General features: G+C 47.3%; 1 protein-coding gene across 10 annotated transcripts in view; it reads left to right on the forward strand.

Annotated features, from left to right (window-relative positions):
* Nucleotides 1–25600, forward strand: part of map7d3 (MAP7 domain containing 3) — a 104538-nt gene that overhangs the window by 31170 nt on the left and 47768 nt on the right. For 8 of the 10 annotated variants that reach the window (XM_086002313.1, XM_086002310.1, XM_086002322.1 and 5 more), the window contains exons 2-7: nucleotides 5723–5827; nucleotides 8558–8638; nucleotides 11868–12031; nucleotides 15177–15291; nucleotides 18530–18622; nucleotides 19906–20016. In XM_086002313.1, coding sequence (XP_085858439.1) covers nucleotides 5723–5827; nucleotides 8558–8638; nucleotides 11868–12031; nucleotides 15177–15291; nucleotides 18530–18622; nucleotides 19906–20016 — 669 coding nt within the window. The remainder of the gene's footprint in view (nucleotides 1–5722; nucleotides 5828–8557; nucleotides 8639–11867; nucleotides 12032–15176; nucleotides 15292–18529; nucleotides 18623–19905; nucleotides 20017–25600) is intronic. The other 2 variants (XM_086002334.1, XM_086002327.1) reach the window with 2 other exon arrangements.

Here is a 25600-nt window from a genome sequence, read left to right on the forward strand (position 1 = left end):
GACACTGCGCTCGGTTCTGGGCCCCGCCCCTCTGGACACTGCGTTCGGTTCCGGGCCCCGCCCCTCTGGACACTGCGTTCGGTTCCGGGCCCCGCCCCTCTGGACACTGCGTTCGGTTCCGAGCCCCGCCCCTCTGGACACTGCGTTCAGTTCCGGGCCCCGCCCCTCTGGACACTGCGTTCAGTTCCGGGCCCCGCCCCTCTGGACACTGCGTTCAGTTCCGGGCCCCGCCCCTCTGGACACTGCGTTCAGTTCCGGGCCCCGCCCCTCTGGACACTGCGTTCAGTTCCGGGCCCCGCCCCTCTGGAAGGATATCTCGGCCTTGGACGGGGAGCAGCCCAGATTCACCAGAATGATACCGGGGCTGAAAGGGTTAAATTATACGGACAGTTTGCACAGACTGGGCTTGTGTTCCCTCGAGTTTAGAAGATTAAGGGGTGATCTAATCGAGGTGTTGAAGATGATTAAAGGAGTTGATCGGGTCGATCAAGAGAAACTATTTCCTCTGGTGGGGGGAGTCCAGAACAAGGGGGCAGAACCTTCAAATTAGAGCCAGACCGTTCAGGGGTGATGTCAGGAAGCACTTCTTCACACAAAGGGTGGTGGAAATCTGGCACGCTCTCCCCCAGAAAGCTATTAAGGCTGGGGGATCAGTTGAAAATTTTCAAACTGAGATTGAGTCGCTGAGGCCTAAGCTCCTGTGAAGTGCCTTGGGATGTCTTACTGTGTTAAAGGCACTATATAAATACACATTGCAGACAGAAACCATTGTAAGGGACGCTGTGTTGCTAAAGAAGTTTAATCAACATTTCACCATTCATTACGCATCATTAGTCACTGTGCAGTACTAGTTCAGGGGCATCGCCTTTTAAAGAATTATTAATTTGATACAAACAGTTTCCATGGAGAATGCTGCTGGATTCCTTCCTTCCTGCCTTTTTAAAGCGTACATTTCAGTTTAGTTGCAGCGCTGCACTGGAGTGAACAGATTGATCTCTCTGCATACATGGCATTTCTAATGTGGAGTCCGACCTCCCCTTACTCGCACTCTGCATGCTGGATGAGCATGTGTGACTGGTGTGCTCTGTCACTGTATCTGACTCGGTCACTGTGGAGGGAGACTGACCCAGCTAATTAGAAATCTTCAAACTATTCAGTAAAATGGCAGCCTCAATAAATGAGGGTATATTACCATTTCACATGCAGCAAAAACTTTCAAAGTAAAGGTTAATACAGTCCTGTCGATACAGCTTTTCTTAATGAATTTATTTAGCTGGCCCTAAGCTCTGGAATTCCCTGCCTAAACCTCTCCACCTCGCTACCTCTCTCTCCTCTAAGACGCTCCTTAAAACCTACTTCTTTGACCTGCCCTAATTTTATCCTTCTGTGGCTCGGTGTCAAATGTTTTGTCTTACAATTCTCCTGTGCAGCGTCTTGGGATGTTTTACTGCGTTAAAGGCGCTATATAAATACAAGTTGTTGATAAGTAAAAGAAACCAGTTGCAAGCACTGCTCCCTGAATAACCGGACAGCAAGTCTGCTCCCGCTGCTGGACTCCATTTTCTTCTTCGGCAGTCCCTCGGAACCGAGAATGACTTGCTTCCACACTAAAAATGAGTTCTCAAGTGACTGAAGAGTCCTGACGTTCCAGGTCCCGAACTTCATTTTAAAGGGTGGAAGATGCCTGTGCGTGAATTCTTTGAACGTGGGGTGGCCGTTGCACACCAGCTTGACAGAGCAAGGTCCTGGTCCAATGGCAAGGGATCCAAGACGATTGGAGACCAGGCTCTGCTACATCGGCCTAGAAATGGTTACTGAAGTAGTTTAGCTCTGCATTGGCCGGGAATCAAACCCGGGTCTCTCGCATGGCAGGCGAGAATTCTACCCCTGAAGCACCAATGCTATTTATACCAGTTACATCTTAAACTAGGCATGTGACACTAGAATAGGGCGAGTTGCTGTTTTTTCAATCTTCTCTCTCTTGGTTTCTCCTTTAACAGCATGGTTAAGATGAGGACCTTGCTTTGTGCATGTTTTTTTTTTCGGGAACATTCTCTGTGCTTTATGTAATAGTGCTGTATTTAATTCCTGTTTATCACTGATTTGTTTGTGTGCTTTAATAGGTTCCTGTTTGAGGCAAATGTGAAAGGCTTTCTCTGTTGCCTGATTTCCCTTTCCCACTTGGTGTGTTTACTTGTGTCCATTTGTTCTGCGTGTTTCAGCTGTTAAAGCTTTAGTGTTTCTCTAGATGATGGTGGAATAGAATTTTCAGCACTTATTAAATAGGGAGACAACGAGAAAAAGGATCTTGGGGCCGAGTAGTAGGTTTAAAAAAGAAAGACTTGCATTTCTAAAGCACCTTTCACGATTTCAGGATGTCCCAAAGCGCTTTACAGCCAATGAAGTGCAGTCACTGTTGTATGTAGGAAATGTTTGGTGGAAAAGTTTTTGAAATTCTCTCCCCTGTTCAAAAGAAATTATTAAAATGGCTGCTTTGCTTTTCGAAGGGGAGTTAGATTGTAAAATATTGCGACGGCAAGTGTTTAAATTCCATGTGCAATTATTATACAGCAACAGAAAAACTGACTGAATTTTATGGTGCATCATATTTAATCAGTTCATTATCTCAACAAGGGACTTTTGCTTCTAATGAGAGGAAGTGTTCCTTGCTTCTGGCTTCCGTGTATGTTCTGCTGATGTATCAAGTTATTGCAGCCAAGTGTCGGCTTGGCTCATGGTCGGGCTTCCATCTGAGTCAGAAAGTCATGGGTTCAAACCTCACTCTGGGAGTTCAGTACATAACCCAGACTGACACCGTACTGAGGGAGTGGTGCACTATTGAAGGTGCAGGACATTGAGGGGTGATCGAACCGAGGTGTTTAAAATGTTGAAAGGATTTGATGGGGTAAATCCTGAGAAACTGTTTCCTCTGGTGGGGGAAGCGAGACCGAGGGAGCACAATCGTAGGATTAGAGCCCGGCTGTTCAGGAGTGAAGGCAGGAAGCACTACTTCACACAAAGGTTAGCGGAAATCTGGAACTCTGTCTCCTCCCCAGCCCCCACATCACCTGAGGCTGTGGGTGCTGGGGTCAATTGGAGCTTTCATGACGGATCGACGGATTTTTGTTGGGTAAGGGTATCGAGGGATCTGGAGCGAAGGCAGGGAGATGGAGTCGAAATACCGATCAGCAATGATCGGATTGAATGGTGAAACAGGCTCGAGGGGCTGAATGGCTTCCACACATTCCAAATATTCCTACCGTGCCGTCTTTCTGCTTTTCTTCTTCCCTTTCCCCACTGTCTTGCTTTCCGTCCCCATAAATCGGGGAGAAAACGCTCCACTGGCTGGAGTTAAACCCAGCACAAAGGAAGATGGTGGTGGTGGCTGAAGGTCAATCATCACAGCCCCAGGATGTCGCTGCAGGAGCTCTTCGGGGCAGTGTCCTAGGCCCAACCATCTTCAGCTGCTTCATCAATGACTTTCCCTACAACATAAGGTCAGAAATGGGGATGTTCGCTGATGACTGCACAGTGTTCAGCGCCATTCACAACTCCTCAGATAATGAAGCAGTCCATGCCCGCATGCAACAAGACCTGGACGACGTTCACCAGAAACTTAACTGGACCAGCCACATAAATACTGTGGCAACAAGAGCAGGTCAGAGGCTGGGTATTCTGCGGCGAGTGTCTCACCTCCTGACTCCCCAAAACCTCTCCACCATCTACAAGGCACGAGTAAGGAGTGTGAGGGAATACTCTCCACTTACCTAAACTCGACACCATCCAGGACAAAGAAGCCCGCTTGATTGGCACCCGATCCACCACCTTAAACATTCACTCCACCACCGGCGCACCGTGGCTGCAGTGTGTACCATCTACAAGATGCACTGCAGCAACTCGCCAAGGCTTCTTCGGCAGCACCTCCCAAACCCGCGACCTCTTCCACCTAGAAGGACAAAGGGCAGCAGGCGCATGGGATCACCATCACCTGCAAGTTCCCCTCCAAGTCACACACCATCCTGACATGGAAGTATATCGCCAATCCTTCATCGTCGCTGGGTCAAAATCCTGGAACATAGAAACATAGAAGATAGGAGCAGGAGTAGGCCATTCGGCCCCTCGAGCCTGCTCCGCCATTTAATGAGATCATGGCTGATCATCCAAACTCAGTACCCTGTCCCTGCCTTCTCCCCATATCCCCTGATCCCTTTAATACCTAACAGCACTGTGGGAGCACCTTCACCACACGGACTGCAGCGGTTCAAGAAGGCGGCTCACCACCACCTTCTCGAGGGCAACTAGGGATGGGCAATAAATGCTGGGCATTGCCAGCAACGCCCACATCCCATAAACAAATTTAAAAAAAAATTGCTGCTGTTCATTCTGTATAAATCCCAATGGGTGTAGCTTACTTCTCATTATAAGCTGCAAAATACTTGGCCATGGAAAGCTATTAAAGATTGATTGTATTGGGCATGGTTACAAATTAAATCATGTCCTGCCTGCGGACCCTGTTACTTGATGTGTTCTGTACAATTCACACTGTAATCCATGCGACGGGCATTACTGGCACTTTGAATGGATTTGCTTGCAGCTTTCCCCAACAGTGCAGTGACCCCAGTCTAGCCCAGGGACCCGAGTTACATTGACTGCTTTATTCATTAGTTGCAAATGACATCGTGATCTATTTCTGAGTAAACCGAATCAAATTAAATTCTGTTATAACAACTAAATGTGCTTGGTCCTATTTCTGAAACAGCAAGACCTTTGTGTCTGCATCCTTGTGAAACATAACTTGTAGTTCTCCCTGGTCCAAAAGGTTTAATTTATCAATTTAAGGAAGATGGTGCAGCTTGTATATAATTTCAGCTGGAGGCCCAGGGTGAATCACTGGGAGCTTGTACTTGCTGTGTCCTTTTAAAAATGCATGTCGTTCATTTAATGTACTGGGTGTAGCTTGGCTCAGTTGCTCGCTCTCTGGTCTCTGATTCAGAAGGTTGTGTGTTCAAGTCCCACTCCAGGATCAGTTTACCCCCAGCAGAAGGAAACTAACTCGCCCGTCTTGAAGCCAATGGAACTGTAACTGGGAATCCAGTAAGAGTTGTCGGGATTCAGCACCTTCTGCAAGACCCAACTAGAGGGCTTTCATTCAGCAATAATCCTTTCCATTAGATTGATGGCGGCGGAAGCTTAATAGAGGAAGCACATTTCTGAGCTATGGGGCGCTCCATCCCCACCAGTATAGTATAGTATGCCTCACTCTTGAGAGATGTACTTGCGCAAGTCTTGCCCGCTCTCTCCTACGTGTGTTTTTTAAAATTCGTTTATGGGATGTGAGCAGAGAAGGTTAAGGGGAGCTTTAATAGAGGTGTTCAAAATCACACAGGGAGAAACTGTTTCCAGTGGCGGGATGGTCAGTAACCAGAGGACACAGAGTGAAGGTGATTGGTAAAAGAACCAGAGGGGAGATGAGGAGAATGTTTTTCGCAGCGAGTTGTTGTGATCTGGAATGCGCTGCCTGAAAGGGCGGTGGGAGCAGATTCAATAGTAACTTTCAAAAGGGAATTGGAGAAATACTTGAAAAGGAGAAATTTGCAGGGCTGTGGGGAAAGAGCAGGGGGGAGTGGGACTAATTGGAGAGCTCGGTACAGGCACGATGGGCCGAATGGCCTCCTGCGCTGTGATTCTGTGTGGATTGATTTTTTTTCTTTCTTCCTCGCAGTTGCTGCGGCCCAAGCACAAGCTGATGAAAGAAGAAGCCAAAGTGTAAATAGCAATGTCTCTGCTGACTCGCCGCCAATAGTTGCAAAGGCACCAACCAAACCAGGTACCTGGAGCCCTGCTGAGGTCTGACAGTCAGGGCCCCTAAAGTTATCGGCAATCCCAACCCGCATGACAATGTACAATCCGTGGGAAGTCCGTCCAGAGCTTGCGAACAACTTGGTGTGACGCACTGTAAACCGCTAGATGTTTAGAAAAATTGTGCGTTTAAAACAATTTAAAAGCACTCTGCTCCGCCTCCAAGACCCCTGTCTAAGTTGCCATGTAACACCCAGCACACTATCCTACTTTTCACTAGGAAAAAGACAGCTAATTATTTAGATAACCAATACCCGATGTTCTGAATCAGAATGTCGACAGTTGATGTCAGTCTTCTAAACCTCCCCGCCACCCACATTTGCAGCTTGTTAATTCCCTGCCTTGAGCACGTAAGTGGGAAAATATTTGAAAAAGAAAAACTTGAAAGCTTATGGGAAAGGGGAGGAGAATGGGACGAAGTGAAGAGCTGTTTGAGAGCTGGCACAGGAAGGATGGATTGGGTGGGCTCCTTGTGTGCTGTATTTTCTATGACTTGGTGTGCTGTTTTTTTTCCTGAATCCATCTGATTAAGGAGCTGAGATTGATGCAGTTACACAAACCCTGTGCATTTCACAACTTGCACGTTTCAGTGAATAGTGCAGTGTATCGGCAGTATGAAGCTGCCTGTCGCTGGGAATTGGACGAATGGGGTCAGGGCACCAGCCAGTGCTCCTTGTATAGTTGCGATGTGGGAAGACTTGGGGACATGGCTGGTGTCAGCTCTTCAAATGGCACTACCCCCATTTTGCTGCATTCTCTTATATATTTTCAGATATTGAGTGAAAAATACGTATCTTCACCAGGAGTTGGATATATTTCTTAAGGCTAAAGGGATCAAGGGATATGGGGAAAAAGCAGGGACAGGGTACTGAGTTTGGATGATCAGCCATGATCGCATTGAATGGCGGAGCAGGCTCGAGGGGCCAAATGGCCTACTCCCATGTTCTATGTTTCTATGATGCCAGGGATGTGAAACTCTAGTTATGAGGAGAGAATTGAGATAAATGAGACTATTTCCGTTTGAACCGAAGGTTAAGAGGAGATTTAATCAAGGTTTTTAAAATTATAAAGGTTTTTGATAAGAGTTGTACAAAATGAACCATTTGATCTGGTTGGGGAGTCAGTGGTGAGGGATCATCCATTTAAAATTATCACCGAGAGTGAGGTTAGCAGAAATAGTTTTACACAAGGATTTTGGGAGCATGTAATGTTTTGCCACAGGAAATGGAAGCAAAGACCATTGCATCTCACAGGAAAATTGGATAAACATTTGAAGCAGAGGAAGATATAGGGCTATGGAGCGAGACCTGGGCAGTGGGATTAGCTTGGATTACTCTAGCGGAGAGCCAGCACTGACATGATGGCCGAATGGCCACCTCTTGTACTGTAAGTTCCTATGGAGATGAGAGTTGGTAACAACATTGCTAATAGTGACTCCCAAGATATGTTGATGGGGTGAGATGAAGTAAGGTGGCAGGAGGCTCGTGTGAAGCATAAACACTGGCACGGACCAGTTGGGCCGAATGGCCTGTTTCCGTGCTGTACATTCTGTGTAACTAAGTGTTTGGTTGTGGGAGGAAAATTCCAGTGTTTTGGCTCAATATTTTTACCCTTTCCTCTGCCCCCAATGGCCCACATTCATCTGCTGTTGGATCTTATTTTTGGTAGCTAACAATTCACTTAGCTTGTGTATTGTACAATTGTTTATCGAAGGAAAAGTGGGTTTGAAATTTAAAGTATCGACTTGTGTTCTAAAACTTGCCGTGCAATTTTAATTTGCAAATAAGACTGTTAAAACTTGTCAATGTATAAAGAGCCACACACTGAACTTTAGCAGAAAATGTGCCATTGAAATATTGCAAAATGTTAACTTTTAACGGAAGTATATTGCAGACATGACATATTAATACTCATTTATTGGCAGGGGATTGTCCAGCTCCATAATCAGCTCTCATCTTTTAATTGGACTTTTTACCTGTCAAAGTTCCACTTAAATTTACCATCATTCCCACCGAGGTTAACATTTTTCCAGATAACAAGCTTAGAGACAAAAAGATAAAGAACCTAAAATGGAAACAGAAAATGCTGGAGACACGCAGTCAGCACCTGTGAAAGAGGAAAGATGGGTTCCTGTTTCACGCTTTAGAGCTCGGGTGCGTCGACCCGATCTCACTGTTAGTATCTGTGTCTTTGTATTCTGTTTCTCTTTCTCTCAGTGTCTCTGTCTCTCTTTCTCTGTGTCTCTCTCTCTCCTCCCTCCCAAACAGGCTCAAAAGTCCTGGTGCTACAGTTGCTGGGATGGAGGGATTCACTGGGAGCTGAGTGGCAGAGCCTGGGCAAAGCTGGCAGTCAGCGAATATTGCACTGTTGATCAGATTGATTCTTGCTAAGCACAAGCACCTCGGCTGTGACTCGAGGTCATACCCGCAGCCCAACTCCATGTATAATGTACGTGCAATTTGTTATCGCCCCCAGTCATGACTTGTCTCACCAGAGCTTCAGGGCATCTCACTTCACTCGGCGCTGCGTGTTTCAAATCCATTGGCCCTCGGTATGACAAGCCAGGTGTTTCGAATGACGGGCGGGTCTGTCCCTCGAAACAAAGGTCGCTTTGTCAGAAATCCCAGTACTAAATCAAATTTTAATTGAACAGCTTATTATTTCTGTTCACTAACACAATGTGACTTCCCTTGAACAGTAATAGATGGCTCCACTTTAAGGACTGTTGAGAGACAGAGACTAGCCAAGCAGCGACGAGAGGAAAGGGAAAAGGAGATGGGTAAGTGGCAGCTCCAGTTTAAACGGTGGATATTGGATGCTTTCAAATTTTCAATTTTGAAAAAGAAAGGTCAAGCTTCCCATTCCCGGCATTCGCCACCACTTTCTGATATTCACTTTCATGGGCCTTCTTTAATGTAGCAGTTTATATTTAGGAATGGTTCGAGGGAGTCTGGTGATGATCTCAGTGTGTGACTCCTGGCGCAGGTTAAAAGCAGCGGAAGTCTGTGAGACAGCGGGCGCATGTGCTGGTGGAGCCCGGGGGAGGTTGGGAGGGGTTAGAGGTTAAATCCCTTTCTCAAAAAATACCCCTGTCTTACCATGCAAGGTGTTGAGTCTCACAGAATCAACCCAGCCGTTTATCTAGAACTGCACTTTGAGCATTCCACCTGTCAGCTGTGGCCAACTGTAGTGTTTTGCAGGATTGTAAGATAGATACAGATAAGGAAGGCCTTTCAGCCCGTCTTGGCACATCATCCAGCAAGAACTAGCAATGATCTAGACGAGGGAACTAGATGTAATATCTCCAAGTTTGTAGACAACACAAAGCTGGGTGGGCGTGTGTGCTGTGAGGAGGATGCCGAGAAACTCCAGTATGATTTGGACAGGTTGGGTGATTGGGCAGATGCGTGGCAGATGCAGTATAATGTGGATAAATGCGAGGTTATCCACTTTGGTGGCAAAAACAGGAAGGCAGATTATTATCTGAATGGCAATAGATTGGGAGAAGGGGAAGTGCAACGAGACCTGGGTGTCCTTGTGCACCAATCGCTGAAGGTAAGCATGCAGGTGCAGCAGGCGGTTAAGAAGGCAAATGGTACGTTGGCCTTTGTAGCGAAAGGGTTCGAGTACAGGAACAAGGTTGGCTTGCTGCAGTTGTACAGGGCCTTGGTGAGGCCACACCTTGAGTATTGTGTGCAGTTTTGGTCGCCTTATCTGAGGAAGGATGTTCTTGCCATGGAGGGAGTGCAGCGAAGATTCACCAGACTGATACCTGGGATGGCAGGAATGACGTATGAGGAGAGATTGGGTCAATTGGGCTTATACTCGCTGGAGTTTAGAAGAATGAGAGGGGATCTCATTGAAACTTATAAAATTCTAACAGGACTAGACAGACTAGATGCAGGAAGGATGTTCCCGATGGCGGGGGAGTCCAGAACCAGGGGTCACAGTCTAAGGATAAGGGGTAAGCCATTTAGGACAGAGATGAGGAGAAATTTCTTCAGCCAGAGAGTGGTGAACCTGTGGAATTCTCTACCACAGAAGGCAGTAGAGGCCAATTCATTAAATATATTCAAGAAGGAGTTGGATATATTTCTTAAGGCTAAAGGGATCAAGGGATATGGGGAGAAAGCAGGGACAGGGTACTGAGTTTGGATGATCAGCCATGATCGCATTAAATGGCGGAGCAGGCTCGAGGGGCCGAATGGCCTACTCCTGCTCCTATCTTATGTGTTTCTATGGAACCCACATTTTCCCCATCACAGCATCCATCTGTTAACTGATTCCAGGGCTTTTGCCTCCACTACAATAACTTGTATTTACATAATGCCATCAACATAGTAAACTTCTCAAAGTGCAATAGAGGAGGCACTGACCATGAGTAGTAATAGTGTTATGGTCAGTGAGGTGGGCTTTGAGGAAGCTTGGAGGGTGGGAGAGAAGTAGCAACAGGGAGATAGAGTGGAGCTGAGATGGCTGAAGGGTCTGACACTGGTGGAGTGGGCAATACGTTGGAGTCCAGAGGCAGAAGACGAAAAGGCATAAGCTGGGAAAGGGTGCGAGGAGGAGCGAAGGCTGGGGGAAGGGTGCAGAGTGAGGGCTGGGGGGAGGGGGCGGAGCGAGGGCTGGGGGGAGGGGGCGGAGCGAGGGCCAGGGGGGAGGGGGCGGAGCGAGGGCCGGGGGGAGGGGGCGGAGCGAGGGCCGGGGGGAGGGGGCGGAGCGAGGGCCGGGGGGAGGGGGCGGAGCGAGGGGAGGGGCGGAGCGAGGGCCGGGGGGAGGGGGCGGAGCGAGGGCCGGGGGGGGGGCGGAGCGAGGGCCGGGGGGAGGGGGCGGAGCGAGGGCCGGGGGGAGGGGGCGGAGCGACGGCTGGGCGAAGGATGGGGTGGGAGTGGGGAGAGGATTCGGGGAGGGGTGAAGAGCTAGTTTGAAGTCTTGGTTTAGTTTGAAGTCATGTTCTGGATTTACTGTTCCTGTACAGTTTTGCGGTATCCTCTCCATCTTGTTCGAAGGCTGAACAGCCCAGCTTTCTTCCTGACTCTTCACTGCAGCCACCCAGGGATTGATGCTCATGCTGGGGTGTTGCTGACCAGAACTGAATAAACTGTTTTTACAAGGCAATGATGTGGAGCAGCCTGCACACCTCCACCATGCTTAGATATATTTCATAACATAGGAACAGGAGTAGGCCATTCAGCCCCTCGATTCCACCAGAAAACAGGAAGTAAGAAAAATTTTAGTTTTGCAGATCTGTAAGCAACTCTTGAGGTTTATCTTGGATAGGGGGTCGTCAGCTGATCATCTGAAACCCTCATCCAGGCCTTTGTTACCTCCAGACTTGACTGTCCCAATGCACTCCTGGCCGGCCTCCCACTTTACACCCTCTGTAATCTTGATCTCATCCAAAACTGTGCTGCCCGTGTCCCAACTCTCACCAATTCCCGTTCACCCATCACCCCTGTGCTCGCTGGCCTACAACGCCTCGATTTTAAAATTCTCATCCTTGTTTTCAAATCCCTCCATGGCCTCACCCCTCCCTATCTCTGTAACCTCCTCCAGCCCTACAACCCCCCACCCCACCCCGAGATATCTGCTCCTCCAATTCTGGCCTCTTGAGCATCTCTGATTTTAATCGCTCCACCATTGGCGGCCGTGCCTTCAGCTGTCTGGGCCCCGAGCTCTGGAATTCCCTCCCTAAACTTGACCGCCTCTCTCTCCTCCTTAAAACCTCCCTCTTTGACCAAGCTTTTGGTCACCTGTCCTAATGTCTCCTCATGTGGCTCTGTCAAATTTTGTGTGAAAACTTTCCAGTGAAGCGCCTTGGGATGTTTCACCATGTTGAAGGTGCAGTATAACTACAAGTTGTTGTCCTGGAGTGAATGGTGAGGTTATCAGTGATGCGTGAAATATAGACCAGTGAAATGTATTGTTTTAGTAATTGTGTGCCATGAATATTTTGTGATTTGTACGGTAACCCATGCAGCACACTTGCTTTACCTTTATACCATAAGCTGCGAGAGAATATCAATTACTAGAGAAAGAAAAGAAAGCCCGACTTCAGTATGAAAAACAAGTGGAAGAGCGCCAAAGGAAGCTGGAGGAACAAAGGCAGAAGGAGCAACAGAAGAGAGTGGCAGTGGACGAGAAGCGCAGACAGCAGCAGGAAGAGGAAAAGGTCAGTGACAGCTGTATCGCAAGAGGTGTCCCCAGTGACAGCTGTATCGCAAGAGGTGTCCCCAGTGACAGCTGTATCGCAAGAGGTGTTCCCAGTGACAGCTGTATCGCAAGAGGTGTCCCCAGTGACAGCTGTATCGCAAGAGGTGTCCCCGGTGACAGCTGTATCGCAAGAGGTGTCCCCAGTGACAGCTGTATCGCAAGAGGTGTCCCCAGTGACAGCTGTATCGCAAGAGGTGTCCCCAGTGACAGCTGTATCGCAAGAGGTGTCCCCAGTGACAGCTGTATCGCAAGAGGTGTCCCCAGTGACAGCTGTATCGCAAGAGGTGTCCCCGGTGACAGCTGTATCGCAAGAGGTGTCCCCGGTGACAGCTGTATCGCAAGAGGTGTCCCCGGTGACAGCTGTATCGCAAGAGGTGTCCCCAGTGACAGCTGTATCGCAAGAGGTGTCCCCGGTGACAGCTGTATCGCAAGAGGTGTCCCCGGTGACAGCTGTATCGCAAGAGGTGTCCCCGGTGACAGCTGTATCGCAAGAGGTGTCCCCAGTGACAGCTGTATCGCAAGAGGTGTCCCCGGTGACAGCTGTATCGCAAGAGGTGTCCCCGGTGACAGCTGTATCGCAAGAGGTGTCCCCGGTGACAGCTGTATCGCAAGAGGTGTCCCCGGTGACAGCTGTATCGCAAGAGGTGTCCCCGGTGACAGCTGTATCGCAAGAGGTGTGTACCCAGTGACCGAGAGCCTCACGTACCCTCCCTCCCCCCATAGCAAGAGGGGTACCCAGCGACCGAGAGCCTCGCGTACCCTCTCTCCCCCCATAGCAAGAGGGGTACCCAGCGACCGAGAGCCTCACGTACCCCCCCACCCCCATAGCAAGAGGGGTGTACCCAGTGACCGAGAGCCTCACGTACCCCCCCTCCCCCCATAGCAAGAGGGGTGTCCCCAGTGACCGAGAGCCTCACGTAGCCCCCCCCCCCCCCCATAGCAAGAGGGGTGTACCCAGTGACCGAGAGCCTCACATACCCTCCCCCCATAGCAAGAGGGGTGTACCCAGTGACCGAGAGCCTCACATACCCTCCCCCCATAGCAAGAGGGGTGTACCCAGTGACCGAGAGCCTCGCGTACCCCCCCCCCCCCAATAGCAAGAGGGGTGTACCCAGTGACCGAGAGCCTCGCGTACCCTTCCCCCCTCCCCCCCCCCCCCCCCCCCAAAATAGCAGGGGGTGTCCAAACCGTGGCTGAAAGCCTTACGGACCCCTCCCCCTTAAAACATCAGTGATACTGAAGTCTACAAATATAGATCTAATTGCATTCCTTAATTCAGTTGTGCATGCTTTTAATGTTTAACCTATTTCTGGAGAATGAAGACCTCCTGTAGATTGCTGCTGGCAGAAAGGAACATGCACCATGCCAACAGTGCTGCTGGTTATTCGGACTGTGCTTGGGGCATGTGCTGGGTAAGACTGAGATGAGGAGGAATTTCTTCACTCGGGGTGGTGAATCTTTGGAATTCTCTGCCCCAGAGGGCTGTGGATTCTGAGTCTTTGAGTATATTCAAGGCTGAGAGAGAGAGATTTTTTGACTCTCGGGGAAACCAAGGGATATGGGGGATTGGGCCGTTGAGTTGAGGTCGAAGATCAGCCACGATCTTATTGAATGGCGGAGCAGGCTGGAGGGGCCGTGTGGCGGAGCAGGCTGGAGGGGCCGTGTGGCGGAGCAGGCTGGAGGGGCCGTGTGGCGGAGCAGGCTGGAGGGGCCGTGTGGCGGAGCAGGCTGGAGGGGCCGTGTGGCGGAGCAGGCTGGAGGGGCCGTGTGGCGGAGCAGGCTGGAGGGGCCGTGTGGCGGAGCAGGCTGGAGGGGCCGTGTGGCGGAGCAGGCTGGAGGGGCCGTGTGGCGGAGCAGGCTGGAGGGGCCGTGTGGCGGAGCAGGCTGGAGGGGCCGTGTGGCGGAGCAGGCTGGAGGGGCCGTGTGGCCGACTCCTCCTAATTCTTCTGTTATGTTATGAATGGAGGCAGCTGTGATCTTGCCTGTGATCCAGAAGTGTGGACCAATGCAAACTGATCATTGTCAAGGGTCAAACCCTGCCCGAGCAAATGATTGTCTGTAAATAAGTAATGACAAAGTCTCGGCATGATTCCAACTCTCAATCTGCCATTCACACTCCAGCCAGCCAGACTACACCAGGAGAAGTTGGTGGTTTGCTCTTGGAGCACGATTACATCCAAGCCCTGGTAATCGGAGAGACCAGGCTGGAGCAGCTACAATTAATCGGGCTTTTTTCCATCTCGGATGGATTTTTAAAATCTCTGAATTGCACAGAAGGTGTTTTTATTGATGTTTGTGATGAGTTTTACTTTAGGATGGATTAGAATTTTGTTTCTAATTTCTGATCTTGGTGTAGATACTAAATTTTTAAAGCTGTCTCAACATTTTGAACTTTCATTTAGATAAATAATTTGCCAATAAATGTTGGTGCACCCACACAAAGTAAACACTATTATCAAAGCCAGACAACGAGGTTTAAAAAACAAGGTGGAGTCTACAGTGCCCACACTGTAAATACTGAACCTCTCACACATACCATCCAGGAGCAGTACAGCTTGGGGAAGGGGATGCTCCATTAGTACAGGAGATGTGTGTCCTTTCTCACTCTTATACCAGGCAGATAAATGCTATCGCCGCTTCTGCTTTCCCAACTCCATTCTGCACTATCGTGAGTTTACAATTTGCCTGGTTTAATGACTCGCACTGAGTATAGACATTCCCTCAGTGGTTTCAGGTACTCCTGTGTGGAGGGGGGGGGTGTCCTGCAAATATCGACGCCCTCCTGGGCCCAGCCTGTCCTATTTTCCAAAAGGCAAAGAAAAGCAGCCCTCATATTACAGTAACACTTTTTAAATGAGTATACAGAAACAACATGCTAGAAAGTCAGGAGATGCAGAATAGTTAAAGGTGCTTGTGGTGCACAGTGTTCCGAGCAAATGTAAGCCTGCAGGCCCCGAAATCTTCAATTTGAAAACTTAGGACTTCCGTGCAGTTCTGGCTGCGAGTGAATTGCTATCAAAATAACTTCAAATAATTGGAAGAAAAAACGCAACCTCTTGGCTAATGCACCTTTAATCCTGTTTCCCTATTATTGAAACTGGTAGGAGCACTACGAGGCCGTGATGCGACGCACCTTAGAACGGAGCCAGCGCTTGGAGCAAAGGCAAAAAAGATGGTCCTGGGGAGGAGCTTTGTCAACTGAGAAGGAAAGCTCGAATGGTAAGTGCCACTTACAGACACTCCCTGCGGCGTCTCGCTGTCTCTGTCAGATGTGCTAATAACTGCATAGTTGTGGCGGTCTGGTCGAATATTTGATTCATAACCAGAAGCTTGTGAATTTGAGTCATGAGGTGTGTTCATCACTCAGATACGCTTGTCTTTATTGGACGAGTTTTGCCTGTTCTCGGCTGAGATGGAGCCAGAGTAGACAATCAAGAGCGAGCGAGCGCTGGCAGCTGGTTTATCCCACTCGAATCATCCCTCAAGCCGACCTGTCACAGGAAAATCTTTCTTTCCCAGTGGGAGGAAGATATGTAATGGGGAATTAATTCCCTGTTGGCGGAGAACTTGGAGTTAAGGAAAGGGAAAACTTTCACAACTATTTAATTTATTAAGAATGAGCAATATATCCTGATGTTTTATCACCTTATGAAGACCAGAAGTGAAGCATAATCCTCCCCGTTATAAAAAAATTGCATTAGTTCTTCCCTGACTAGGTGCCAGTTGCACAAAACAATTGATTTTTTTTGTACATTCAAAATACTTGATAAAGATGCAAATGATCTTCATCCTGTTCCTGTATTGTTGTCTCTGTGGCTCCATCCTTAGCCCTGCTCCTATTCCTTATCAAACTGCCCTTCAAGAACATCCACAAGTGTAGGATCCACACATACGCCGATGACACCCAACTCTACTCTTCAGCCCCCACCTGCCCCCTGGGCTGTTACTGTAGCATCCAACTGTGATAAGTCCTGGATGGGTAATCTCTTTCCTTAGCAAAACGGGCACTATCCCGTTCAGTTTTCAACAGCACCTGTGCGACTCTAGTATTGACTCCATCGCTCTTCCTGGCTCCCCACTCAAACTGAGCCGAGTGGTCTGAAACCTCGATGTTCTCTTTCACTCTTAGCTTTCTAAGACTGCCTTCTTACAGCTCCTGCCCCTTTGCTGCTGATTGCCTGATTCAATCCTTCCCACTTCTACCCTTTACAAACGCAAGCTAATTTATAATTCCACAGCCCGAGTAGAGGTCAATTCATTAAATATATTCAAGAAGGAGTTAGATATATTTCTTAAGGCTAAAGGGATCAAGGGATATGGGGAGAAAGCAGGGACCGGGTACTGAGTTTGGATGATCAGCCATGATCTCATTGAATGGCAGAGCAGGCTCGAGGGGCCGAATGGCCGACTCCTGCTCCTATCTTCGATGTTTCTATGTCCTAATCCTGACGTCCTGTTCCCCACCAAATTGACTCCAGGGTCATCGTTCTCCTTTGAAAACCCCACTACGGCCTTGCCCCAACTTGTTTTGTAGCCCACAGTCAGCGGTCACCTGCCCTCATCAGTCCCCCCTCCCCCCACTGACTCTGCTTGCTGTCTACTTTGTCAGCCCTTGCAAAGCACCCTGGAATGTTTGTATCTTGCGAACCGATGGTGGGATCCCCACTTCTGCACGAGACTCTTGGAACGGTGCTTCTGTTGTAAGACTTGTTGATCTCTGCAAGCTGCACCCAGTAGAAAGCCAAGTAATTGGCTCCACCGATGTATTTTGTATAATGGAGTTGAGTAATTGGCAGACATCATCGTACAAAACAAACCTGGCTGTTCCCCTCTAATTTAGGCAGCATGATTTGCAGGGCCCCAAGATCAGAGCTTGTTAAATCAATAGGTACAATGTTGACGGAATGTGGAACAATATGGATCTCGAGCACCGTCAATTGAGGCCCACCCAATCCCACTTTCCAGCGTGCTGCCATGTACCCTCGCTTTATGCTGGCGAATTGTTCAGGCGAACAAAAATAAGACTTCTGGGAATCAGTTGCCAATCGGGCGATATTTTTAGTATTCGGAAAGATTTTTTACTCATCAATGTCCATTCAGCAATAACTGTTTGCATCTGTGTAGGGCTTTTAACATAGTAAGTGACCCACGGTGCTGCACAGAGGAGCGAGAGCCTGTCACTGAACAGGAGTGGGGGGGAATGTAGGGCAGGTGACCAACGACTTGGCTGACAACATAGGTTGTGAGGAACCTTTTACAGATATTGCAGAAATAACCAATCAGAGGAGTTTAGGGGGGCGTGTAGGCCTGAGCAGGCTGAAGGCTCTGCCACCGATAATGAAGCAGAGTGAGGGAAGGAGCAGATGCACAGATGTCTGAAGAGCAGAGGTCACGAGCCGGGACTTGGGGCTGGAGCGGGTTGGAGGGATGGGTTGCGGGAGGTGCTGGGGGAACTGTAAATTCAGTGCATTGAGGGGCCACTGGGGGTTGGTGTGGACATGGTGATGGGCTTGCAGTGTTGGAAATGCTAGAGAGACCAGTTGGAGGCTTCCCTGTGCCAGGAATGAGAGGTCTAGATACAGAATCTTTTGCTTACGGATTTATTTGAGGAAATGATACTCAGACAACAGACGCGGCGATGAGAAGGCTGCGGAGGATCTCGCGTTACAGTTGCTGAGCTCAGTAGCAGGGTGGCCAGCCCTCGATCTTTCCTAACTGTGTTACAGTATTCTGGTCATTATACCCTCTGCTCCAGGCCATTACATCATAGACCTCCCATGACCTTTACCTGTGGTTTACATTAGCTCAGCGTTCCAGAGATGCCACAGCCTTGTCACATAAGCTGCCTGTCGAACTACATCTGGGCGAAAGGGTAAAAGCAACTAAGGTTAGAGGTTTATCTACCAGAAGGTCAGAACTGAACAAAGAACTATCTTTGACTCCAGCTTGTACCAGCCACAAAAGGGAGCTAGAGGGTCTGAGCTGCTGGGGCATGTTTGTGCTGCTGTCTGTTCCAGCAGACATGGAGTTCCTAGTTATACGATGGAACCTGAACACAACTTGCTTATTGTAGCTTCTCTAACATGCAGTGGAACATGTGTGCAGTGGCGTTTGATGAGTTAGTTTTTGTAGGGGGAGGCCATGAAAAAGAGCTGGAGGTGCTGAGTGCAAGTGTAAGGGTTCAGTGGAGGTGAGCTTCAGGTGAGCAGTGTTGCAGAAGTGGGATTATGTGGGATTGAGGGTGAATGGGGAATGAAGCTCGGGTCGGGGCACACAGGACCACCTTCTCGTTTTGACTTTTCTTTTATAAGCATTTACTTTCGATTATTTGAAATGACGGCCTTCCCCTTGCTCAGTTCCTCCCATCATTAATCACCTCGTAACAGGTTTTTACTGTCACTGATATGTCTATATTGATATGGTTTTTTTGTTAAATTATGATTTCTCTTTTGTTTAGGTGTGCCTGAAAATTCCTTAACTCCACCTTTAAGTTTGTCTGACTGCCCCCCTCCTTCCTCAGACTCCCAGACTTCCACTGAAGATGCTTCTGGTATCAGAAAAAGTTTGGAGCTATGATACCTGCTTGCTGAATAATGATATTGATCTTTAATGTATTAATTCATGTTGCAAACTAACATTTTTAAGCTGGATATAAAAGGGAAACTAACCTCGGGCACGACCAGCATGTAACACTTGCTTTATTCGCTGCAAATATTGGGCATTGATGCATGCACCTGGTTGGTAAGAACAGGGATTGTAAAGTGATATTTTATCTTCAAAGCATTGAGTTACATTCACACCTGTCTGATCTAATAGTTTTAAAAATGTGCTGGATAGCGGTTTGGGGACTTTTTAAGTTAGCTGAAAGGTTAAACTACATTGATGAGCATTTATAAGTTGAACCTTTCCCCTCAATCTTCAGAGCTGCATAAATCTCATCTTTCCCTTTTACTGGCACAGAATGTTTTCTTGCTCCTCTTGATGTTTATTGCACTAAACACTGTAGTGAGAGAAGTACCTGGAACTGTGGGGCTTCCGGTCACAATACACAAATATATTTAGCTTTCTGTCGGACTTTTTAAAGAATTAAATATGGTGATGTGTTGCAATGGATTGAGGAGTGCGGTGTGTTAGGGCACTGTTCTAAATCCAAGCCAAACTCCAATGCAATGCTTCCCCTCAAGTCAGATTTCTTGGTAAAATGAGTTTGGGCATTCTCGACCCAGTTCATGGGGCGCACAAGACTGAGCAGAGTTTGAACCAGTCTAAGCCGGAGGTGGTTAGGACAATGAGAATTGGCCTTTTTGGAGTCGGGTTGCACTTGGGAAAGCATCGCCCTAGAATTGGACCGCGCTGTAATCTGGGTATTCCTGCTGCAGACAGTGGACATTACACCTGTTCCACTGCCCAACACACCTTGAGCACAAAATTCAACACCACTCTGGGACTTCACTATTGTCGAAGTAAGCAGGATGTCATGTTAAACAGGTTTGAGGCAAGTGGGAATATTAACTAGCCATTGTAGGGAAATTGTAACAGGGATTTTAAAAAAAATTTAGTTGGAAGTCTTCTTTTCCAATCCATTCTGTCATCTGATTTGAAGGTTTTCAAACTGCAACTTCAGACCCAAGCTAAGAACATTCATGTCTTTTTCCAATACAACTCAATTTGTTCGTGGAGAAATTAAATCGATGAAAGCTTCTTATCCAGTGTGTGCTTTCAGGATAAAATACATTTAAAATATGCATGGCATAAAGGGGTATTTAAAACACAGTTACATAAGCAGTCTCTGGACTTGTCTCAATGACACCGAGTTGTGTTTTCTTTTTGCAGCTGTGGACAAACGTTCGACATCCACCGCGAACCTCATGAAACACCTGGAGCCAGTGCTGAGCAAGCGTCTGTCTTCATCCTCGACAGCACTCCTAAACTCTCCCACCAGAAGTAAGTGGGCTGTTCCTGGACAACACGAGTGCTGACGTACCAGTTGTGTCACAGCTTTACTTCAAAGAATTGTGTTGATCTTCAGCAGATGGCCATCCTGTATTTGGAGTGTGTGCCTTTACACCGGGCTGCAGCGATAAAGGATGGTAAACTGTAACCTCTTAAAGCTAGGGTGACTACTTAAATCAGAATAAGTGAATGCAAATGACTGATTTGATTGCTTGGGTTGAATGGCCCACCATTAAGGACTTGCATCTTGTCATGCCTTGCTCGCACGTTGGTCTCCTCTGATTGGCTTGATGTAAGTGGATGAGCCCGTCGCGTGGGCACTGAATGCAGTCATTCTGCAGATGTTTTAGAAGGATGTAAATCCCCCAAATTGTTTCCTCAACCGGTACGGCGACAGGCTGTGTAAGTCAGTAATGATGGGTCTGCTACCTTAATCTCCATGAGTATAAATCAGCCCCAATATATACCGTTGACCATTTCCTGAAAATACCAACTGCTGTGACATTGACTATTGTATATTGGCTATAACTCTAATAGGGAAAAGGTGATACCCCACCCTCTGTCACATGGGCTGTCCCATATCCTGGAATGAGATTAATTCCCCCGAGCAGTGCTGAGTCTGGTCTTAAATCACGGGAATGGTCGGTGCAGCTCTGATGATTTCAGTAAAATGGTCCAAGGGTTTGTCTCCTTGCTGCTGCTCTGTAGAGCTGTCTCGTCTCGCGAGCGTTTCCAATTTACACAACCTCACAGCTGGAGAATATTTTCCGAGATGGCTTTAAAAGTGCTTCACTGCATCTGATTTCATATTCATCAACCACTAACTTTTCTTTAGAAATCATCTGGTTATCTTGGGATAATCTCATTGCTTTTAAAGCTGCGGTACTCGCTATTCAAAATTATTCGGTCAAATATCCTATTATCATTTATAAGCTGTTTTTTTTGGTTATTTTAGTATACAATTTATTTTGGATTGCAATTCTGTAGCAAATAACTAGGTGAGGGACTCCGATTTGGGCATTGCACTTGCAGTAACCAGCAATGGCAAACTGCACTATGTATAGAAATATCAATCCGGAGTGACTCACTCTTAATCTCATTGAACTAAATGTTGAGAAATTCTAACCAAACCGGTGTGTACCTCACTGCCCCCTTTGATCATATTGACGGTTTAGGTGAAGGAATGAGTGTTGTTAAAGCACGGGAGGGGGAGCTTTATTGATGGGTCTGGAGAAAACTATTAAAAATGACAAAACTGCTAAAATCATAGAAGTACATAGAATATCCCGCACAGAAACAGACCATTCGGTCCAACTAGTCTGTGCTGGTGTTTATACTCCACACCAGTCTCCTCCCATTCCATCTACCTCATAGAAACATAGAAGATAGGAGCAGGAGTAGGCCATTCGGACCCTCGAGCCTGCTCCGCCATTCAATGAGATCATGGCTGATCATCCAAACTCAGTACCCTGTCCCTGCCTTCTCCCCATATCCCTTGATCCCTTTAGCCTTAAGAAAAATTACAACTCCTTCTTGAATATATTTAATGAACTGGCCTCCACCGCCCTCTGTGGCAGAGAATTCCACAGGTTCACCACTCTCTGGGTGAAGAAATTCCTCCTCATCTCAGTCCTAAATGGCTTACCCCTTATCCTTAGGCTATGACCCCTGGTTCTGGACTCCCCGGCCATCGGGAACATCCTTCCTGCATCTAGTCTGTCCAGGCCTGACAGAATTTTATAAGTTTCAATGAGATCCCCTCTCAATCTTCTAAACTCCAGTGAGTATAAGCCCAATCGAGACAATCTCTCCTCATACGTCATTCCTGCCATCCCAGGTATCAGCCTGGTGAATCTTCGCTGAACTCCTTCCATGGCAAGAACATCCTTCCTCAGATAAGGCGACCAAAACTGCATACAATACTCAAGGTGCGGTCTCACCAAGGCCCTGTACAACTGCAGCAAGACATCCTTGTTCCTGTACTCGAACCCTCTTTCTATGAAGGCCAACATACCATTTGCCTTCTTAACCGCCTGCTGCACCTGCATGCTTACCTTCAGCGACTGGTGCACAAGAACACCCAGGTCTCTTTGCACTTCCCCTTCTCCCAATCTATTGCCATTCAAATAATAATCTGCCTTCCTGTTTTTGCCACCAAAGTGGATAACCTCACATTTATCCACATTATAGTGAATTTGCCATGTTTCTGCCCAATCACCCAACCTGTCCAAATCGTACTGGAGTTTCACGACATCCTCCTCACAGCATACCCTCCCACCCAGCTTTGTGTCGTCTGCAAATTTGGAGATACTACATCCAATTCCCTCGTCTAGATCATTAATATATATTGTGAACAGCTGGGGTCCTAGGACCGATCCTTGCGGTACCCCACTAGTCACTGCCTGCCACTCGGAAAACGACCCGTTTATTCCAACTCTTTGCTTTCTATCGGCCAACCAGTTCTCTATCCAAGTCAATACCTTGCCCCCAATCCCATGTGCCTTAATTTTGCACGCTAATCTCTTATGCGGGACCTTATCGAAAGCCTTCTGAAAGTCCAAATACACCACATCCACTGGTTCTCCCTTCTCTATTTTACCAGTTACATCCTCAAAAAATTCCAGTAGATTAGTCAAGGACGATTTACCTTTTGTAAATCCATGTTGACTTTGTCCAATCCTGTCACTGTTTTCCAAGTGCTCTGCTATTACATCTTTTATAACGGACTCTAGCATTTTCCCCACTACTGATGTCAGGCTTACCGGTCTATAATTCCTTGTTTTTTCTCTACCACCTTTTTTGAATAGTGGGGTAACATTAGCTACCCTCCAATCCATGGGTACTGTTCGAGTCTATCGAGTTCTGGAAGATGACCAGCAATGCATCTACTATCTCCAGGACCACTTCCTTAAGTACCCTAGGATGTAGATTATCAGGCCCTGGGGATTTATCGGCCTTCAATCCCGTCAACTTCCCCAAAACCATTTCCCTACAAATACTGATTTCTTTCAGTTCCTCCCTCTCATTAGTCCTTATGTTCCCCGACATCTCTGGGAGGTTATTTGTGTCCTCCTTTGTGAAGACAGAACCAAAATATGTATTTAATTGGTCTGCCATTTCTTTGTTCTCCATTATAAATTCCCCTGGTTCTGACTGTAAGGGACCTACGCTTGACTTCACCAATCTTTTTCTCTTCACATATCTATAAAAGCTTTTACGGTCAGTTTTTATGTTCCCTGCAAGCTTACTTTCATAATCTATTTCCCCCCTCTTAATTAATCCCTTTGTCCTCCTTTGCTGAATCCTAAACTGCTCCCAATCCTCAGGTTTGCTGCTTTTTTTTGGCCAATTTATATGTCCTCTCTTTGGATCTTATGTTATCCCTAATTTCCCTTGTTAGCCACGGTTGAGTCACCTTTTTTGATTTATTTTTGTGCCAAACCTGGATAAACAAATTCTGTAGTTCATCCATGCGATCTTTGAATGTTTGCCATTGCCTATCCACCGTCAACCCTTTGAGTGACATTACCCAATCAATCCTACCCAACTCGCGCCTCAGACCATCGTAGTTCCCTTTATTTAAATTCAGGACCTTAGTCTCTGAGTCAACTACTTCACTCTCCATCTTAATGAAGAATTCTATCATATTATGATCGCTCCGACCCAAGGGGCCTCGCACAACAAGATTGCTAATTAATCCTTTACCATTGCATATTACCCAGTCTAAGATGGCCTGATCCCTAGTTGGTTCCTCGACATATTAGTCCAGGAAACCATCCCGTATACACTCCAGGAATTCCTCCTCTACAGTATTGTTACTAATTTGGTTAGCCCAGTCTATATGTAGATTAAAGTCACCCATGATAACTGCTGTGCCCTTATTGCACGCTTCTCTAATTTCCCGTTTAATGCCATCCCCAACCTCAGCATTACTGTTAGGGGGTCTGTATACCACTCCCACTAATGTTTTCTGTCCCTTGGTATTTCTCAGTTCTACCCATACAGATTCCACATCATCAGAGCTAATATCCTTCCTTACAATTGTGTTAATCCCCTCTTTAACCAGCAATGCTACCCCACCTCCTTTTCCTTTTTGCCTATCTTTCCTGAATATTGAATACCCCTGGATGTTGAGTTCCCAGCCTTGGTCCCCCTGGAGCCATGTTTCCGTAATTCCAATCATATCATACTCATTTACCTCTATTTGTGCTCAGCTCAGCCTTTCTGCATATCTTTCTATTCCCTTATCTCTCATGTACTCGTTTAGTTTCCTTTTGAAAGCATCTAAAAAGTCGGTTTTGCAATTGAAATACTGTAAAAACCGCCAGTGTTTTAAATACCGTATTAACTCCTTTTGATTTTTAAGTACAACTTTATAACTGGTCAACAATATACAGTACTGTCTTCTTGGGTTTACGATGTCCCAGTCTCGAGGATTTTCATCATGGCTCCCCAGCCCTTTTGCAGAGAAATGAAAGCACTATCTTATCAGCATGAGCGGCATTAAAGTGTCTGATCACTTACAGAATCCAACCGAACATTAAAAATTAAAACCTGTTTGTGTAATACACCTTGCATGGCTGATAGTGAATGCTCCCTATTGTCTCTTTCATGAGAGCTATTTATGTAACTGGTGGGCGTTAGCTCTTTGATCTTCCTCACTCAATCACAATTGCTTTTTGTCATCTTGCACATTGTCGTGTTTGTGTTTAAATGCCGGGGCTGAGTAGCTTACACGGTCACATGGCTGAACCTGATCGGAAAGACAAAAGTATGAAACCTGCTCAGCCCCTCGATTATTCACACTTACCCCAGGCTGTGCTGAGAGAGCTCATCCAACTCCCCGTCCTGGGGACTGAACCAGCGAGTGTGCTCGTGCCCTGCTCTCCGCTCGCCCCTCAGCCAGCTTGCCCCCTACCTGATAGCTTTTCACAACTTGTTCGAACTGCTGCATAGGGTCCCAGCCGGAAAACAATCCGCTTTTTTAAGAGAGAGGGGGGAAAGTGCTGCATAATATTACAGCTGTGGACTATCTTATTTTTTAAAGTTATGGATGTTTCAGCTGAGCTGATTTGGGGGGCGATCCCGGTTGGTTGAGATCTGGGGGACAGGCTGATCTTTGTTTTCTCCTCCAACTTCCGACTCCAAAACACTCCCAATTTAAATGGAGTGATTATTCCAGCTGCTTGGATCAGAGATTTGTCAATCCAGCATCTGTTACAAATACTGAACGCTATAGAAGGGAGTGGAGTTATATTCAGAACCCATTGTGAATGACCCAATTCCTGGTTACATCATTGAAATGTTATGACAAAACTAAGTACGGAGAAGGAAGGCCATTTAACTCCGCAAACTTTCCATTGAGACCCACATTGCCCACCTTCCCCAGACCACGAAAGGACATTGGCTCCATCTGGCCAGCTCCAGAATTCACAACCAGTAATACAACGTTCACTACCTTCATACTGCAATTGGTTTGCTTGAGCACGCAATCTAGGCTGACCCATCGATGCAGCACTGAGGGAGTGCCGCACTGTCGGAGGGGCAGTACTGAGGGAGCGCTGCACTGTTGGAG

This window comes from Somniosus microcephalus, chromosome 1, assembly GCF_052327205.1.
Source record: "Somniosus microcephalus isolate GS21.2 chromosome 1, FLI_Smic_1.0, whole genome shotgun sequence".
NCBI lineage: Eukaryota > Metazoa > Chordata > Chondrichthyes > Squaliformes > Somniosidae > Somniosus > Somniosus microcephalus.